Source organism: Salmo trutta, chromosome 2, assembly GCF_901001165.1.
Source record: "Salmo trutta chromosome 2, fSalTru1.1, whole genome shotgun sequence".
NCBI classification, from domain to species: domain Eukaryota; kingdom Metazoa; phylum Chordata; class Actinopteri; order Salmoniformes; family Salmonidae; genus Salmo; species Salmo trutta.
Window position 1 is genome coordinate 39,102,283 of NC_042958.1, and position 19,676 is coordinate 39,121,958.

The following is a 19,676-nucleotide window of genomic DNA, read 5'->3' on the forward strand; positions in this document are numbered from 1 at the left end:
CCAACAACAAGAGAGAGCCAACAACAAGAGAGAGCCAACAACAAGAGAGAGCCAACAGCAAGAGAGAGCCAACAGAAAGAGAGAGCCAACAGAGAGCCAACAGAAAGAGAGAGCCAACAGCAAGAGAGAGCCAACAGCAAGAGAGAGCCAACAGCAAGAGAGCCAACAACAAGAGAGAGCCAACAGAAAGAGAGAGCCAACAGAAAGAGAGAGCCAACAGAAAGAGAGAGCCAACAGAAAGAGAGAGCCAACAGCAAGAGAGAGCCAACAGCAAGAGAGAGCCAACAGCAGAGAGCCAACAGCAAGAAACAGTAGAGTTCTGGTAGAGTCAGTCCAGACAGTAGAGTTCTGGTACTGTGGTAGCTCTGGGTCAGTTCAGCCCTGGTGTTCTGGTACTGTGGTAGCTCTGGGTCAGTTCAGCCCTGGTGTTCTGGTACTGTGGTAGCTCTGGGTCAGTTCAGCCCTGGTGTTCTGGTACTGTGGTAGCTCTGGGTCAGTTCAGCCCTGGTGTTCTGGTACTGTGGTAGCTCTGGGTCAGTTCAGCCCTGGTGTTCTGGTACTGTGGCAGCTCTGGGTCAGTTCAGCCCTGGTGTTCTGGTACTGTGGTAGCTCTGGGTCAGTTCAGCCCTGGTGTTCTGGTACTGTGGCAGCTCTGGGTCAGTTCAGCCCTGGTGTTCTGGTACTGTGGCAGCTCTGGGTCAGTTCAGCCCTGGTGTTCTGGTACTGTGGTAGCTCTGGGTCAGTTCAGCCCTGGTGTTCTGGTACTGTGGTAGCTCTGGGTCAGTTCAGCCCTGGTGTTCTGGTACTGTGGTAGCTCTGGGTCAGTTCAGCCCTGGTGTTATGGTACTGGGGAGGGAACCAGTCCAGATTAGCCGTGAGAGGAGAAGATGGGTCTACTGATGTTACTGTTGGTCGTCATGGCGTTCAGCTCCCACCTACATGGAACACAGAGACCCAGACAGAAGACACACAGAGAGACAGGAGACACAGACAAGAGACCCAGATAGGAGACAGAGACAGGAGACCCAGACAAGAGACCCAGACAAGAGAGACCGACCCAGACAAGAGAGAGAGACCCAGACAGGAGACACATGGAGAGAGACAGAGACCCAGACAGGAGACAGAGACCCAGATAGGAGACAGAGACCCAGATAGGAGACAGAGACCCAGATAGGAGACATAGACCAAGACAGGATACACACGGAAAGAGACAGAGACCCAGACAGGAGACATACGTAGAGAGACAGAGACCCAGACAGGAGACACACAGAAAGAGACAGAGACCCAGACAGGAGACAAGAGACCCAGACAGGAGACCCAGACAGGAGACCCAGACAGGAGACCCAGACCCAGACAGGAGACAAGAGACCCAGACAGGAGACCCAGACCCAGACAGGAGACCCAGACAGTAGACCCAGACCCAGACAGGAGACAAGAGACCCAGACAGGAGACAAGAGACCCAGACAGGAGACCCAGACCCAGACAGGAGACAAGAGACCCAGACAGGAGACCGAGACCCAGACAGGAGACCCAGACAGGAGACCGAGACCCAGACAGGAGACACAGATAGGAGACCGAGACCCAGACAGGAGACCGAGACCAAGACAGGAGACCGAGACCCAGACAGGAGACACAGACAGGAGACCGAGACCCAGACAGGAGACACAGAAAGAGAGAGAAAGAGTCAGTGGGTAACAATTTGCTAAATCAACATCCTTTGTCATTCATTGAGGAACTCTGGTTGTTTGTCCTCTCAGTGATTCTGTAGGCCAGGCTGAGAGCAGGGAAGCCTCACTGAGGGTCTTGTTGGAAGGCTGGTGAGGCACTGAGTAGACTGTCACATGACAATCAGGGAGTAGCAGACAACTAGTGTTGAGGTTTACAGAGGGAGACTAGAGGGGCTGAGGGTTACAGAGGGAGACTGATGGAAACTAGATGGGCTGAGGGCTAGGGAGGGAGACTGATGAGACTAGAGGGTCGAGGGCTAGGGAGGGAGACTAGAGGGGCTGAGGGTTACAGAGGGAGACTGATGGAGACTAGAGGGGCTGAGGGTTACAGAGGGAGACTGATGGAGACTAGAGGGGCTGAGGGTTACAGAGGGAGACTGATGGAGACTAGAGGGGCTGAGGGTTACAGAGGGAGACTGATGGAGACTAGAGGGGCTGAGGGTTACAGAGGGAGACTAGAGGGGCTGAGGGTTAGGGAGGGAGACTAGAGGGGCTGAGGGTTAGGGAGGGAGACTAGAGGGGCTGAGGGTTACAGAGGGAGACTAGAGAGGCTGAGGGTTACAGAGGGAGACTAGAGGGGCTGAGGGTTAGAGAGGGAGACTAGAGGGGCTGAGGGTTACAGAGGGAGACTGGTGGAGACAAGAGGGGCTGAGGGTTACAGAGGGAGAATAGAGGGGCTGAGGGTTACAGAGGGAGAATAGAGGGGCTGAGGGTTACAGAGGGAGACTAGACAGGCTGAGGGTTAGGGAGGGAGACTAGAGAGGCTGAGGGTTAGGGAGGGAGACTAGCGGGGCTGAGAGTTACAGAGGGAGACTGGTGGAGACAAGTGGGGCTGAGGGTTACAGAGGGAGACTGGTGGAGACTAGAGGGGCTGAGGGTTAGGGAGGGAGACTAGAGGGGCTGAGGGTAACAGAGGGAGACTGATGGAGACAAGAGGGGCTGAGAGCTACAGAGGGAGAATAGAGGGGCTGAGGGTTACAGAGGGAGAATAGAGGGTCTGAGGGTTACAGAGGGAGACTAGAGAGGCTGAGGGTTAGGGAGGGAGACTAGAGAGGCTGAGAGTTAGGGAGGGAGAATAGAGGGGCTGAGGGTTAGGGAGGGAGACTGATGGAGACAAGAGGGGCTGAGGGTTACAGAGGGAGACTAGAGGGGCTGAGGGTTACAGAGGGAGACTAGAAGGGCTGAGGGTTAGGGAGGGAGACTGATGGAGACTAGAAGGGCTGAGGGTTAGGGAGGGAGACTAGAAGGGCTGAGGGTTACAGAGGGAGACTAGAGGGGCTGAGGGTTACAGAGGGAGACTGATGGAGACTAGAGGGGTGAGATGAGAGCTGGCCTGATGACAGGTCACTGGTTGTTTTCACTGGCTCGCCTTTCATACTCACTCCCTCCCTTTCTCTCTCTCTTGTAACACACATTCTTTCTGACTTGCTGGAAGAGTGTGTGAGGAGGGGGATGACTCCAGTGTGTTGGGGACAGGGGGTGATTGGCATGGGGGGTGAAGATCAGCACTAGTTCTCATAGGGACGAGGGGAGTCACTGGGGCCCGCCTGATCCCACCAGAGTGGTGTGTGTGTGTTCACGCACACATATTCAGTAGCCCATTAATTATCAGGCAAACATTAGTAGTGGTAGCAGCAGAACATTAGAAGTGGTAGCAGCAGAACATTAGTAGTGGTAGCAGCAGAACATTAGTAGTGGTAGCAGCAGAACATTAGTAGTGGTAACAGCAGAACATTAGTAGTGGTAACAGCAGAACATTAGTAGTGGTAACAGCAGAACATTAGTAGTGGTAACAGCAGAACATTAGTAGTGGTAACAGCAGAACATTAGTAGTGGTAGCAGCAGAACATTAGTAGTGGTAACAGCAGAACATTAGTAGTGGTAACAGCAGAACATTAGTAGTGGTAACAGCAGAACATTAGTAGTGGTAGCAGCAGAACATTACTAGTGGTAACAGATAAATGTGTTGGCTAACAGAACATTAGTAGTGGTAACAGCAGAACATTAGTAGTGGTAACAGCAGAACATTAGTAGTGGTAGCAGCAGAACATTAGTAGTGGTAACAGCAGAACATTAGTAGTGGTAGCAGCAGAACATTAGTAGTGGTAGCAGCAGAACATTAGTAGTGGTAACAGATAAATGTGTTGACTAACAGAACATTAGTAGTGGTAACAGCAGAACATTAGTAGTGGTAGCAGCAGAACATTAGTAGTGGTAGCAGAAGAACATTAGTAGTGGTAGCAGCAGAACATTAGTAGTGGTAACAGCAGAACATTAGTAGTGATAGCAGCAGAACATTAGTAGTGGTAACAGCAGAACATTAGTAGTGGTAGCAGCAGAACATTAGTAGTGGTAACAGCAGAACATTAGTAGTGGTAACAGATACATGTGTTGACTAACAGAACATTAGTAGTGGTAACAGCAGAGCATTAGTAGTGGTAACAGCAGAACATTAGTAGTGGTAGCAGCAGAACATTAGTAGTGGTAGCAGCAGAACATTAGTAGTGGTAGCAGCAGAACATTACTAGTGGTAACAGATAAATGTGTTGGCTAACAGAACATTAGTAGTGGTAACAGCAGAACATTAGTAGTGGTAGTAGCAGAACATTAGTAGTGGTAACAGCAGAACATTAGTAGTGGTAACAGCAGAACATTAGTAGTGGTAACAGCAGAACATTAGTAGTGGTAACAGCAGAACATTAGTAGTGGTAACAGCAGAACATTAGTAGTGGTAGCAGCAGAACATTAGTAGTGGGAGCAGCAGAACATTAGTAGTGGTAACAGCAGAACATTAGTAGTGATAGCAGCAGAACATTAGTAGTGGTAACAGCAGAACATTAGTAGTGGTAGCAGCAGAACATTAGTAGTGGTAGCAGCAGAACATTAGTAGTGGTAGCAGCAGAACATTACTAGTGGTAACAGATAAATGTGTTGGCTAACAGAACATTAGTTGTGGTAACAGCAGAACATTAGTAGTGGTAGTAGCAGAACATTAGTAGTGGTACAGTAGTGGTAACAGCAGAACATTAGTAGTGGTAACAGCAGAACATTAGTAGTGGTAACAGCAGAACATTAGTAGTGGTAACAGCAGAACATTAGCAGTGGTAACAGCAGAACATTAGTAGTGGTAACAGCAGAACATTAGTAGTGGTAACAGCAGAACATTAGTAGTGGTAGCAGCAGAACATTAGTAGTGGTAACAACAGAACATTAGTAGTGGTAACAGCAGAACATTAGTAGTGGTAACAGCAGAACATTACTAGTGGTAGCAGCAGAACATTAGTAGTGGTAACAGCAGAACATTAGTAGTGGGAGCAGCAGAACATTAGTAGTGGTAACAGCAGAACATTAGTAGTGATAGCAGCAGAACATTAGTAGTGGTAACAGATAAATGTGTTGGCTAACAGAACATTAGTAGTGGTAACAGCAGAACATTAGTAGTGGTAACAGCAGAACATTAGTAGTGGTAACAGTAGAACATTAGTAGTGGTAACAGCAGAACATTAGTAGTGGTAACAGCAGAACATTAGTAGTGGTAGCAGCAGAACATTAGTAGTGGTAACAGCAGAACATTAGTAGTGGGAGCAGCAGAACATTAGTAGTGGTAACAGCAGAACATTAGTAGTGATAGCAGCAGAACATTAGTAGTGGTAACAGATAAATGTGTTGGCTAACAGAACATTAGTAGTGGTAACAGCAGAACATTAGTAGTGGTAACAGCAGAACATTAGTAGTGGTAACAGTAGAACATTAGTAGTGGTAACAGCAGAACATTAGTAGTGGTAGTAGCAGAACATTAGTAGTGGTAACAGCAGAACATTAGTAGTGGTAACAGCAGAACATTAGTAGTGGTAACAGCAGAACATTAGTAGTGGTAACAGCAGAACATTAGTAGTGGTAACAGCAGAACATTAGCAGTGGTAACAGCAGAACATTAGTAGTGGTAACAGCAGAACATTAGTAGTGGTAACAGCAGAACATTAGTAGTGGTAGCAGCAGAACATTAGTAGTGGTAACAACAGAACATTAGTAGTGGTAACAGCAGAACATTAGTAGTGGTAACAGCAGAACATTACTAGTGGTAGCAGCAGAACATTAGTAGTGGTAACAGCAGAACATTAGTAGTGGGAGCAGCAGAACATTAGTAGTGGTAACAGCAGAACATTAGTAGTGATAGCAGCAGAACATTAGTAGTGGTAACAGATAAATGTGTTGGCTAACAGAACATTAGTAGTGGTAACAGCAGAACATTAGTAGTGGTAACAGCAGAACATTAGTAGTGGTAACAGTAGAACATTAGTAGTGGTAACAGCAGAACATTAGTAGTGGTAACAGCAGAACATTAGTAGTGGTAGCAGCAGAACATTAGTAGTGGTAACAGCAGAACATTAGTAGTGGGAGCAGCAGAACATTAGTAGTGGTAACAGCAGAACATTAGTAGTGATAGCAGCAGAACATTAGTAGTGGTAACAGATAAATGTGTTGGCTAACAGAACATTAGTAGTGGTAACAGCAGAACATTAGTAGTGGTAACAGCAGAACATTAGTAGTGGTAACAGTAGAACATTAGTAGTGGTAACAGCAGAACATTAGTAGTGGTAGCAGCAGAAGATTAGTAGTGGTAGCAGCAGAACATTAGTAGTGGTAACAGATAAATGTGTTGACTAACATAACATTAGTACTGGTAGCAGCAGAACATTATTAGTGGTAACAGCAGAACATTAGTAGTGGGAGCTGCAGAATATTAGTAGTGGGAAAAGCAGAACATTAGTAGTGGTAGCAGCAGAACATTAGTAGTGGTAACAGATAAATGTGTTGACTAACAGAACATTAGTACTGGTAGCAGCAGAACATTAGTAGTGTTAACAGCAGAAAATTAGTAGTGGGAGCAGCAGAATATTAGTAGTGGGAACAGCAGAACATTAGTAGTGGGAGCAGCAGAACATTAGTAGTGGTAACAGCAGAACATTAGTAGTGGTAGCAGCAGAACATTAGTAGTGGTAACAGATAAATGTATTGGCTAACAGAACATTAGTAGTGGTAACAGCAGAACATTAGTAGTGGTAGCAGCAGAACATTAGTAGTGGTAACAACAGAACATTAGTAGTGGTAACAGCAGAACATTAATAGTGGTAACAGCAGAACATTAGTAGTGGTAACAGCAGAACATTAGTAGTGGTAACAGCAGAACATTAGTAGTGGTAACAACAGAACATTAGTAGTGGTAACAGCAGAACATTAGTAGTGGTAACATCAGAACATTAGTAGTGGTAACAGCAGAACATTAGTAGTGGTAACAGCAGAACATTAGTAGTGGTAGCAGAAGAACATTAGTAGTGGTAGCAGCAGAACATTAGTAGTGGTAGCAGATAAACGTGTTGACTAACAGAACATTAGTAGTGGTAACAGCAGAACATTAGTAGTGGGAGCTGCAGACTATTAGTAGTGGGAACAGCAGAACATTAGTAGTGGGAGCTGCAGACTATTAGTAGTGGGAACAGCAGAACATTAGTAGTGGTAGCAGCAGAACATTAGTAGTGGTAACAGCAGAACATTAGTAGTGGTAACAGATAAATGTGTTGACTAACAGAACATTAGTACTGGTAGCAGCAGAACATTAGTAGTGGTAACAGCAGAACATTAGTAGTGGGAGCTGCAGAATATTAGTAGTGGGAACAGCAGAACATTAGTAGTGGTAGCAGCAGAACATTAGTAGTGGTAACAGATAAATGTGTTGGCTAACAGAATATTAGTAGTGGTAACAGCAGAACATTAGTAGTGGTAGCAGCAGAACATTAGTAGTGGTAGCAGCAGAACATTAGTAGTGGTAACAGCAGAACATTAGTAGTGGTAACAACAGAACATTAGTAGTGGTAGCAGCAGAACATTAGTAGTGGTAGCAGCAGAACATTAGTAGTGGTAGCAGCAGAACATTAGTAGTGGTAACAGCAGAACATTAGTAGTGGTAGCAGCAGAACATTAGTAGTGGTAACAGCAGAACATTAGTAGTGGTAACAGCAGAACATTAGTAGTGGTAACAGCAGAACATTAGCATGGAAAATAAAACCTTTTACTGGACGAGACTGACGATGCTGTCAAGCACACAAAGACATAATAACACAACCACTAGGAGGAAGAGGACGACAGAAGAGGAGAGGAGAGAAGGAGAGGAGAGAGGAGAGGAGGAGAGAGAAAGAGGAGAGAGAAAGCGGAGAAGAGGAGAGCGGAGGAGAGAAGAGAACGAGGAGGAGAGAAGAGAACGAGGAGGAGAGAAGAAGAGAGAAGAAGAGGAGAGAAGAGTAGAGAGAAAGAGGAGAGAAAGAAGCGGCGAGAAGAGAGAAGTACAAGAGAGAAATGGAGAGAGAACGAGGAGAGAAGAGAACGAGGAGGAGAGAAGAAGAGGAGAGAAGGAGAGAGGAGAAGAGAACGAGGAGGAGAGAAGGAGAGAGGAGAAGAGAACGAGGAGGAGAGAAGAGGAGAGAAGAAGAGAATGAAAAGGAGAGAAGAGGAGAGAAGACGAGGAGAGAAGGAGAGAGGAGGAGAGAAGAGGACGAGGAGGAGAGAAGAGGAGGAGAGAAGGAGGAGGAGAGAAGAGAACGAGGAGGAGAGAAGAGAACGGGGAGGAGAGAAGAGGAGAGGAGAAGAGGAGAGAAGGAGAGAGGAGAAGAGAAAGAAGAGGCGAGAAGAGAGAAGTACAAGAGAGAAATGCAGAGAACGAGGAGAGAAGAGAACAAAGACGAGAGAAGAGGAGAGAAGGAGAGGAGAAGAGAAGGAGAGGAAGAGAAAAGAGTAGATAGAAAGAGGTGAGGAGGAGAAGAGAAGGAGAGAAGAGAGTGTGGTAGTCCTAGTTGGTCCAGACCAGTTAATAACAGCTAGCTTGGGTCAGGGGTTAAGGGTTAGGGGAAGGGGTTACCTGAGGTTGTGTGGTAGACCACCCTGGCCCAGACTAGTTAATATCAGCTAGCTTGCGTTAGGGTCAAGGGTTAGGGGAAGGTGTTACCTGATGTCGTGTGGTAGTCCCTGCTGGTCCAGACTGTAGTTAATAACAGCTAGCTTGCATAACGTCTTCAAATTAGGACCTGAGACAGGAAAGGATATTAACACCTTTAACATTGCCATCAGGCAGAGCTAATCACACACTAACAGAGACACAGAGACACAGAGAGAAACAGACAGAGACACAGAGAGAAACAGACACAGAGAGAAACAGAGAGAAACAGACACAGAGACAGAGACACAGAGAGACAGAGAGAAAGTCAGAGTCAACAAAAAATCCTTATCTTAGAGATATACCACATCAGGCTGATTCAGTAGAAGGTCAGAGAGGTAGAGATATACCACTAGAGGTCTGAATGATCCAGTGTGTTAACTATAACCAGCAGAGGTCTGAATAATCCAGTGTGTTTACTATAACCAGTAGAGGTCTGGATGATCCCGTGTGTTTACTATAACCACTAGAGGTCTGGATGATCCAGTGTGTTAACTATAACCAGTAGAGGTCTGGATGATCCAGTGTGTTAACTATAACACAATGATTTCAAGTCTGTACGTAGGCAGCAGCCTCTCTGTGTTAGTGATGGCTGTTTAACAGTCTGATGGCCTTGAGATAGAAGCTGTTTTTCAGTCTCTTTGTCCCCGCTTTGATGCACCTGTAATGACCTCGCCTTCTGGATGATAGCGGGTGATAGGTGGTTGTTGTCCTTGATGATCTTTTTGGCCTTCCTGTGACATCAGGTGCTGTAGGTGTGGTGGGTAGGTAGTTTGGCCCCGGTAATGCGTTTGGCAGACCACACCACCCTCTGGAGAGCCCTGCGGTTGTGGACAGTGCAGTTGCCGTACCAGGCAGTGATACAGCCCGCCAGGATGCTGTGTAAAAGTTTCTGAGGGTTTTAGGTGACAAGCCAAATTTCTTCAGCCTCCTGAGGTTGAAGAGGCGCTATTGCATCTGTAAAAGTTTGTGAGGGTTTTAGGTGACAAGCCAAATTTCTTCTGCCTCCTGAGGTTGAAGAGGCGCTATTGCGCCTTCTTCACCACACTGTTTGTGTGGGTGGACCATTTCAGTTTGTCCGTGATGTGTACGCAGACGAACTTAAAACTTTCCACCTTCTCCACTACTGTCCAGTCGATGTGGATAGGGGGGTGCTCCCTCTGCTGTTTTCTGAAGTCCACGATCATCTCCTTTGTTTTGTTGACTTTGAGTGCGAGGTTGTTGTCCTGACACCACACTCCGAGTGCCCTCACCTCCTCCCTGTAGGCCGTCTCGTCGTTGTTGGTAACCAAGCATACCACTGTTGTGTCGTCGGCAAACTTGATGATTGAGTTGGAGGCGTGCATGGCCATGCAGTCATGGGTGAATAGGGAGTACAAGAGGGGGCTGAGCACGCACCCTTGTGGGGTCCCTGTGTTGAGGATCAGCGAAGTGGAGATGTTTTTTCCTACCTCACCACCTGGGGGTGACCCGTCAGAAAGTCCAGGGCCCAAATTGCACAGGGCGGGGTTGAGACCCGGGGCCTCAAGCTTAATGATGAACTTGGAGGGTACTATGGTGTTGAATGCTGAGCTGTAGTCGATGAACAGCATTCTTACTTAGGTGCATCGCGGAAGTTAGAGTAGCAGTGATCGAGGGTGTTACTCGCCTGTGTACTGCAATCAATATGCTGATAGAATTTAGGTAGCCTTGTTCTAAAATTTGCTTTGTTAAAATCCCCAGCTACAATAAATAGCAGCCTCAGGATATACAGTTGAAGTTGGAAGTTTACATACACTTAGGTTGGAGTCAATAAAACTCATTTTTCAACCACTCCACAAATTTCTTGTTAACAAACTATAGTTTTGGCAAGTCGGTTAGGACATCTACTTTGTGCACGACAAAAGTAATTTTCCAACAATTGTTTACAAACTGATTATTTCACTTATAATTCACTGTATCACAATTCCAGTGGGTCAGAAGTTTACATACTGTCACAGAAAATGTCATACTTGTCGTTGAATATGTCGTATGGGAGATAGAAGGACCAAGGCGCAGCGGGATTGTGGACACTCATGTTTATTACTGATAAAAACATGTAAGGTATCCACTTGAGAAAAAACAAAACAACAAACAATACTCGCAACAGTGTGGCAGGCTCAAACAAACGCAGTGCACACAACAATTCCCCACAACCCCAAAGACAAACACACACACCTATATAGGACTTCCAATCAAAGGCAACTATACACACCTGCCTTCAATTGGAAGTCCCAATCATCCACCCAACATTTAACAAACACAAACCCCCTGCCACATCCTGACCTAGACAAAGCAATACGCCCTCTGCTGGTCAGGACGTGACCAATACACTAAGTTGACTGTGCCTTTGAACAGCTTGGAAAATTCCAGAAAACGATGTCATGGCTTTAGAAGCTTCTGACAGGCTAATTGACATCATTTGAGTCAATTGGGGGTGTACCTTTGGATGTATTTCAAGGCCTACCTTCAAACTCAGTGCCTCTATGCTTGACATCATGGGAAAATCACAATGAATCAGCCAAGACCTCAGAAAAATAATTGTAGACCTCCACAAGTCTGGTTCATCCTTGGGAGCAATTTCCAAATGCCTGAAGGTACCACGTTCATCTGTACAAACAATAGTACAAAAGAATAAACACCATGGGACCCCTCAGCCGTCATACTGCTCAGGAAGGAGACGTGTTCTGTCTCCTAGAGATGAACGTACTTTGGTGCGAAAAGTGCAAATCAATCCCAGAACAACAGCAAAGGACCTTGTGAAGATGCTGGAGGAAACGGGTACAATAGTATCTATATTCACAGTAAAACGAGTCCTATATCGACATAACCTTAAAGGCCGCTCAGCAAGGAAGAAGCCACTGCTCCAAAACCGCCATAAAAAAGCCTGACTACGGTTTGCAACTGCACATGAGGACAAAGATCGTACTTTTGGAGAAATGTCCTCTGGTCTGATGAAATAAAAATAGAACTGTTTGGCCATAATGACCATCGTTATGTTTGGAGGAAAAAGGGGGAGGCTTGCAAGCCGAAGAACACCATCCCAACCGTGAAGCATGGCGGTGGCAGCATCATGTTGTGGGGATGCTTTGCTGCAGGAGGGACTGGTGCACTTCACAAAATAGATGGCATCATGAGGCACGAAAATTATGTGGATATATTGAAGCAAGGTCTCAAGACATCAGTCGTGAAGTTAAAACTTGGTCCCAAATGGGTCTTCCAAATGGACAATGACCCCAAGCATACTTCCAAAGTTGTGGCAAAATAGCTTAAGACAACAAAGTCAAGGTATTAGAGTGGCCATCACAAAGCCCTGACCTCAATCCTATAGAACATTTGTGGGCAGAAAAAGCGTGTGCAAGCAAGGAGGCCTACAAACCTGACTCAGTTCACCAGCTATGTTAGGAGGAAATACATCCACAGGTATACCTCCAATTGACTCAAATTATGTCAATTAGCCTATCAGAAGCTTCTAAAGTCATGAAATAATTTTCTGGAATTTTTCAAGCTGTTTAAAGGCACAGTCAATTTAGTGTATGTAAACTTCTGACCTACATGAATTACAATACAGTGAATTACAAGTGAAATAATCTGTCTGTAAACAATTGTTGGAAAAATTACTTGTGTCATGCACAAAGTAGATGTCCTAACCGACTTGCCAAAACTATAGTTTGTTAACAAGAATTTTGTGGAGTCGTTGAAAAACGAGTTTCAATGACTCCAACCTAAGTGTATGTAAACTACCGACTTCAGCTGCATGTACTGTATTCTATATCTAAGTAGGAATGAATTAAGACTATATACATATGGACGAGTGATGTCAGAGCGGAACGGACTAAGATCGTCCGTTCCGCTCTGACATCACTCGTCCATATGTATATAGTCTTAATTCATTCCTACTTAGATTTGTGTGTATTGGGTATATGTTGTGTAATTTGTTAGATATTACTTGTTAGATATTACTGTACTGTCGGAGCTAGAAGCAAAAGCTTTTCGCTACACCCGCAATTACAACTGCTAATCACATGTATGTGACCAATAACATCTGCTAATCACGTGTATGTGACCAATAACATTTGTTTTGTTATGATTACACCATGAGTCGTTATTCATGAAGCAAAGAAGGTTGACGACATCCGATCCTCGTTTGTTAAGTCAAACGACACCGTTGGTCCGGCTCACATTGCCATACCCTATGCTTTGACCTCTTTCTCCCCTCTCTTTCCAGATGAAATCTTGCGATTTGTGACGGCCGGCCGCCCAACAACCTGCCTGCTTGACCCTATCCCCTCCTCTCTTCTCCAGACCATTTCCGGAGACCTTCTCCCTCATCAACTCATCCTTGACCGCTGGCTACGTCCCCCCCGTCTTCAAGAGACAACAACTACCGACCAGTATCCCTTCTTTCTTTCTCTCCAAAACTCTTGAGCGTGCCGTCCTTGGCCAGCTCTCTTGCTATCTCTCCCAGAATGACCTTCTTGATCCAAATCAGTCAGGTTTCAAGACTGGTCATTCAACTGAGACTGCTCTTCTCTGTGTCACGGAGGCTCTCCGCACTGCTAAAGCTAACTCTCTCCTCTGCTCTCATCCTTCTAGACCTATCTGCTGCCTTTGATACTGTGAACCATCAGATCCTCCTCTCCACCCTCTCTGAGTTGGCTCACTCTTGGATTGCGTCCTACCTGACAGGTCGCTCCTACCAGGTGGCGTGGCGAGAATCTGTCTCTGCACCACGTGCTCTCAACACTGGTGTCCCCCAGGGCTCAGTTCTAGGCCCTCTCCTATTCTCGCTATACAACAAGTCACTTGGCTCTGTCATATCTTCACATGGTCTCTCCTATCATTGCTACGCAGACGACACACAATTAATCTTCTCCTTTCCCCCTTCTGATAACCAGGTGGCGAATCGCATCTCTGCATGTCTGGCAGACATATCAGTGTGGATGACGGATCACCACCTCAAGCTGAACCTCGGCAAGACGGAGCTGCCCTTCCTCCCGGAGAAGGACTGCCCGTTCCATGATATCGCGATCACGGTTGACAAATCCATTGTGTCCTCCTCCCAGAGTGCTAAGAGCCTTGGCGTGACCCTGGACAACACTGATCGTGTGTGTGTGTGTGTGTAAAAAAAGAGCCACTTACTGAAGTCTAGTATGTAGAGGTCAGAATGATCCATGAGGTTAAACTCATCTCCCATCCCCTGATCTGGACATGGGCTGTAGAGAGGAGACAACATGTTAGTTATACTGCTCTTCTGGACATGGACTGTAGAGAGGAGGCAACATGTTATACTGCTGTTCTGGACATGTCTGAGAGCTCATGACACCACACCGTACAGGGCCATATAGGTGTCATCACACAGGGTTAGCAGGAAGAGGAAGTATACTGTTCAAGGCTTCTAACACATACAGGAAGTCCACATTAACCCCCCACTTCCTGTGTCTCTCCTTGGTCTCACTGGAGATAGTGTTCCTCCTGAAACCAAAGCATCTACCTAGCATCCCATCCATGTGGTGCTATGACTGGTGTGATTGAGACATGGACTGTATGTCCATATTGACCACAGAACCCCTGCAGGGAACACTTGACCTGCTCCTCCTCCTGTCTGGATGTTTTAACAGTTTCCTCCCCCAGGTTGAGCCCTGTCAGCCCCAGACCTGGTAGTAAACCCAGGAGGTACAAATTCAAGACCTCAGGAACAAGGACCAGACAGGGAGCCAGTCGGTCACACATAGACCTAGGGTACATGCTGATCAGAAGGACATGCATCCTGTGTTTTGGGGTTGTTATCAGAAGATGAGAGCAGCTCTTATTAGGCCCACAGGAAGGAGAGAGGAGAGAGGTGGTCAGACGATAGTACTGATAGTAGCTCCCCCCTCTTAAAGCCCTCTGTAGCATCTAGCCTCACAACGCATCTGTTTCCTGCCCTGCCTCAGACCTAGTAGGACACACACCTGTCATGTCCTGCTGTCTGCTGGGGGAGACTGTTGCCCTGCCTCAGACCTAGTACTACACACACCTGTCATGTCCTGCTGTCTGCTGCGGGAGACTGGTGCACCACAGAAGACCTAGTAGGACACACACCTGTCAGGTCCTGCTGTCTGCTGGGGCAGACTGGTGCACCACAGAAGACCTAGTGCTACACACGTCACATCCATTAGCCTATCTTCCACAACCAACACTGCAGCTATCACTTAAATAAGCTATCATCTAATCGGGTATCGTCGAACCAAATATAGTTGCCTGTAGGTATAGTTGAATCAGCTATCAGTTGAATCAGTTATTAGTTGAATCAGGTATAGTTGAATCAGGTATAGTTGTCTGTAGCTATAGTTGAATCAGGTATAGTTGTCTGTAGCTATAGTTGAATCAGGTATAGTTGTCTGTAGCTATAGTTGAATCAGGTATAGTTGAATCAGGTATAGTTGAATCAGGTATAGTTGTCTGTAGCTATAGTTGAATCAGGTATAGTTGTCTGTAGCTATAGTTGAATCAGGTATAGTTGTCTGTAGCTATAGTTGAATCAGGTATACTTGTCTGTAGCTATATTTGAATCAGGTATAGTTGAATCAGGTATACTTGTCTGTAGCTATATTTGAACCAGGTATAGTTGAATCAGGTACAGTTGTCTGTAGCTATAGTTGAATCAGGTATAGTTGGCTGTAGCTATAGTTGAATCAGGTATAGTTGTTTGTAGCTATAGTTGAATCAGGTATAGTTGTCTGTAGCTATAGTAGCAACAGGTATAGTTGAATCAGGAATTCTTGAATCAGGTATAGTTGTCTGTAGCTATAGTTGAATCAGGTATAGTTGAATCAGGTATAGTTGTCTGTAGCTATAGTTGAATCAGGTATAGTTGAATCAGGTATAGTTGTCTGTAGCTATAGTAGAAACAGGTATAGTTGAATCAGGTGCAGTTGTCTGTATCTATAGTTGAATCAGGTATAGTTGTCTGTAGCTATAGTTGAATCAGCTATAGTTGTCTGTAGCTATAGTTGAATCAGGTTTAGTTGAATCAGGTATAGTTGTCTGTAGCTATAGTAGAAACAGGTATAGTTGAATCAGGTATAGTTGAATCAGGTATAGTTGAATCAGCTATAGTTGTCTGTAGCTATAGTTGAATCAAGTATAGTTGTCTGTAGATATAGTTGAATCAGGTAGAGTTGAATCAGGTATAGTTGTCTGTAGCTATAGTTAAATCAGGTATAGTTGTCTGTAGCTAACAGGTATAGTTGAATCAGGCATAGTTGAATCAGGAATAGTTGTCTGTGGCTATAGTAGAATCAGGTATAGTTGTCTGTAGCTATAGTTGAATCAGGTATAGTTGTCTGTAGATATAGTTGAATCATGTATAGTTGTCTGTAGCTATAGTTGAATCAGGTATAGTTGTCTGTAGATATAGTTGAATCAGGTATAGTTGAATCAGGTATACGTTGTCTGTAGCTATAGTTGAATCAGGTATCGTTGAATCAGGTATAGTTGAATCGGGTATAGTTGAATCAGGTATAGTTGTCTGTAGCTATAGTTGAATCAGGTATAGTTGTCTGTAGCTATAGTTGAATCAGTTATAGTTGAATCAGGTATAGTTGTCTGTAGCTATAGTTGAATCAGGTATAGTTGTCTGTAGCTATAGTTGAATCAGGTATAGTTGAATCAGGTATAGTTGAATCAGGAGTAGTTGAATCAGGAGTAGTTGAATCAGGTATAGTAGTCTGTAGCTATAGTAGAATCAGGTATAGTTGAATCAGGTATAGTTGTCTGTAGCTATAGTTGAATCAGGTATAGTTCAATCAGGTATAGTTCAATCAGGTATAGTTGTCTGTAGCTATAGTTGAATCAGGTACAGTTGAATCAGGTATAGTTGTCTGTAGCAATAGTTGAATCAGGTATAGTTGGCTGTAGCTATAGTTGAATCAGGTATAGTTGTCTGTAGCTATAGTTGAATCAGGTATCGTTGAATCAGGTATAGTTGTCTGTAGCTATAGTTGAATCGGGTATAGTTGAATCAGGTATAGTTGTCTGTAGCTATAGTTCAATCAGGTATAGTTGAATCAGCTATAGTAGAATCAGCTATAGTTGAATCAGCTATAGTTGTCTGTAGCTATAGTTGAATCAGGTATAGTTGAATCAGGTATAGTTGTCTGTAGCTATAGTTGAATCAGGTATAAGTTGTCTGTAGCTATAGTTGAATCAGGTATAGTTGAATCAGGTATAGTTGAATCAGGTATAGTTTAATCAGGAGTAGTTGAATCAGGAATAGTTAAATCAGGTATAGTAGTCTGTAGCTATAGTAGAATCAGGTATAGTTGAATCAGGTATAGTTGTCTGTAGCTATAGTTGAATCAGGTATAGTTCAATCAGGTATAGTTCAATCAGGTATAGTTGTCTGTAGCTATAGTTGAATCAGGTACAGTTGTCTGTAGTTATAGTTCAATCAGGTATAGTTGAATCAGCTATAGTAGAATCAGCTATAGTTGAATCAGCTATAGTTGTCTGTAGCTATAGTTGAATCAGGTATAGTTGAATCAGGTATAGTTGTCTGTAGCTATAGTTGAATCAGGTATAAGTTGTCTGTAGCTATAGTTGAATCAGTTATAGTTGAATCAGGTATAGTTGTCTGTAGCTGTAGTTGAATCAGGTATAGTTGAATCAGGTATAGTTGAATCAGGAGTAGTTGAATCAGGAGTAGTTGAATCAGGAGTAGTTAAATCAGGTATGGTAGTCTGTAGCTATAGTAGAATCAGGTATAGTTGAATCAGGTATAGTTGTCTGTAGCTATAGTTGAATTAGGTTTAGTTGAATCAGGTATAGTTGTCTGTAGCTATAGTTGAATCAGGTATAGTTGTATGTAGTTATAGTTCAATCAGGTATAGTTGAATCAGCTATAGTAGAATCAGCTATAGTTGTCTGTAGCTATAGTTGAATCAGGTATAGTTGAATCAGGTATAGTTGTCTGTAGCTATAGTTGAATCAGGTATAAGTTGTCTGTAGCTATAGTTGAATCAGTTACAGTTGAATCAGGTATAGTTGTCTGTAGCTATAGTTGAATCAGGTATAGTTGAATCAGGTATAGTTGAATCAGGAGTAGTTGAATCAGGAGTAGTTAAATCAGGTATAGTAGTCTGTAGCTATAGTAGAATCAGGTATAGTTGAATTAGGTATAGTTGTCTGTAGCTATAGTTGAATCAGGTATAGTTCAATCAGGTATAGTTGTCTGTAGCTATAGTTGAATCAGGTACAGTTGAATCAGGTATAGTTGTCTGTAGCTATAGTTGAATCAGGTTTAGTTGTCTGTAGTTATAGTTGAATCAGGTATAGTTGAATAAGGTATAGTTGTCTGTAGCAATAGTTGAATCAGGTATAGTTGGCTGTAGCTATAGTTGAATCAGGTATAGTTGTCTGTAGCTATAGTTGAATCAGGTATAGTTGTATGTAGCTATCTGTAGCTATAGTTGAATCAGGTACAGTTGAATCAGGTATAGCTTTATCATCTATCAGTTGAATCAGGTATAATTGTCTGTAGCCACCATTTTGAATCAGCGATCAGTTGAATCAGGTATACAATATTTATCTGTGGCAGCTAAGGCAAGGGAATAGCTGAGCCATGTACAGTCTGCTTTGGCTAAAGTCAACTTGGTGTGAGGATGTGAAAGCCAATATTGCTTGAATAAGAGGAAAACAGTTATCACTTAATTACAATAACATCCATTTGTTGAATGACATCCTGTAGAAGGTACATTTCACTATCCCTCTTCCTTCTGTTTTCCCATCTCCTCCTTTCTCTCTCTCCATTCATTTTCATTACTTACTCCATCATTCTCCATCTCTCTCCGCGTTCCCAGGATGTTGTAAGGTTTTACGTTCCTAATCTTGACTAAATAAACAGCTTGTGGATTTAAAGCGGCCTGGAGAGGAACGGAGCACGAGCCCACAGGTCCCAGGGGGCCAGCTGGGGAACTCATTACGCACCCCTCTACACCCCCCCCCAGATCTTCTACTACCCCCACCCCCTCCTCCTTGGTAGGTCCCCTAACCCCGACCACCCCACCAACCTCCCCCAGCAGCTTACAGCGATTTTCAAACACAATGAGATTAGAGGTGACGTGGGGAGCAAGACAACACCCCCTCTGGTTAGAACGTTTTAGAACTTTAAATCATATCCTGTGATGTCACAGAAGAAGCATTTTAGGACCACAGTTCAAATCAAATCAAATGTATTGGTCACATACACATGGTTAGCAGATGTTATTGGTCACATACACATGGTTAGCAGATGTTATTGGTCACATACACATGGTTAGCAGATGTTATTGGTCACATACACATGGTTAGCAGATGTTATTGGTCACATACACATGGTAAGCAGATGTTATTGGTCCATACACCTGGTTAGCAGATGTTATTGGTCACATACACATGGTTAGCAGATGTTATTGGTCCATACACATGGTTAGCAGATGTTATTGGTCCATACACATGGTTAGCAGATGTTATTAGTCACATACACATGGTTAGCAGATGTTATTGGTCCATACACATGGTTAGCAGATGTTATTGGTCCATACACATGGTTAGCAGATGGTATTGGTCCATACACATGGTTAGCAGATGTTATTGGTCCATACACATGGTTAGCAGATGTTATTGGTCCATACACATGGTTAGCAGATGTTATTGGTCACATACACATGGTTAGCAGGTTTTAATGCAAGTGTAGCGAAATGCTTGTGCTTCTAGTTCCGACAGTGCAGTAATGTCTAACAAGTAATCTAACAATTTCACAACAACTACCTAATACACACAAGTGTAAAGGAATGAATAAGAATATGTACATAAAAATATATAAATGAGTGATGACCGAACGGCATAGGCAAGATGCAGTAGATGGTATAGAGTACAGTATATACATATGAGATGAATAATGTAGGGTAAGTATACATTA

The 19,676-nt window shown here is 44.1% G+C and overlaps 1 protein-coding gene across 4 annotated transcripts in view; it reads right to left on the reverse strand.

The window, feature by feature from the left end:
- Positions 1 to 425: 425 nt before the first annotated feature.
- LOC115155187 (kelch domain-containing protein 3) overlaps positions 426 to 19,676 on the reverse strand; it is an 86,298-nt gene continuing 67,047 nt past the window's right edge. For 3 of the 4 annotated variants that reach the window (XM_029701877.1, XM_029701879.1, XM_029701878.1), the window contains 3 exons: positions 13,877 to 13,950; positions 8,729 to 8,807; positions 426 to 935 (listed from right to left, as the gene is read on the reverse strand). In XM_029701877.1, the coding sequence (XP_029557737.1) occupies positions 869 to 935; positions 8,729 to 8,807; positions 13,877 to 13,950 (220 nt within the window). In that variant the 3' untranslated portion in view covers positions 426 to 868. The remainder of the gene's footprint in view (positions 936 to 8,728; positions 8,808 to 13,876; positions 13,951 to 19,676) is intronic. The other variant, XM_029701880.1, reaches the window with a different exon arrangement.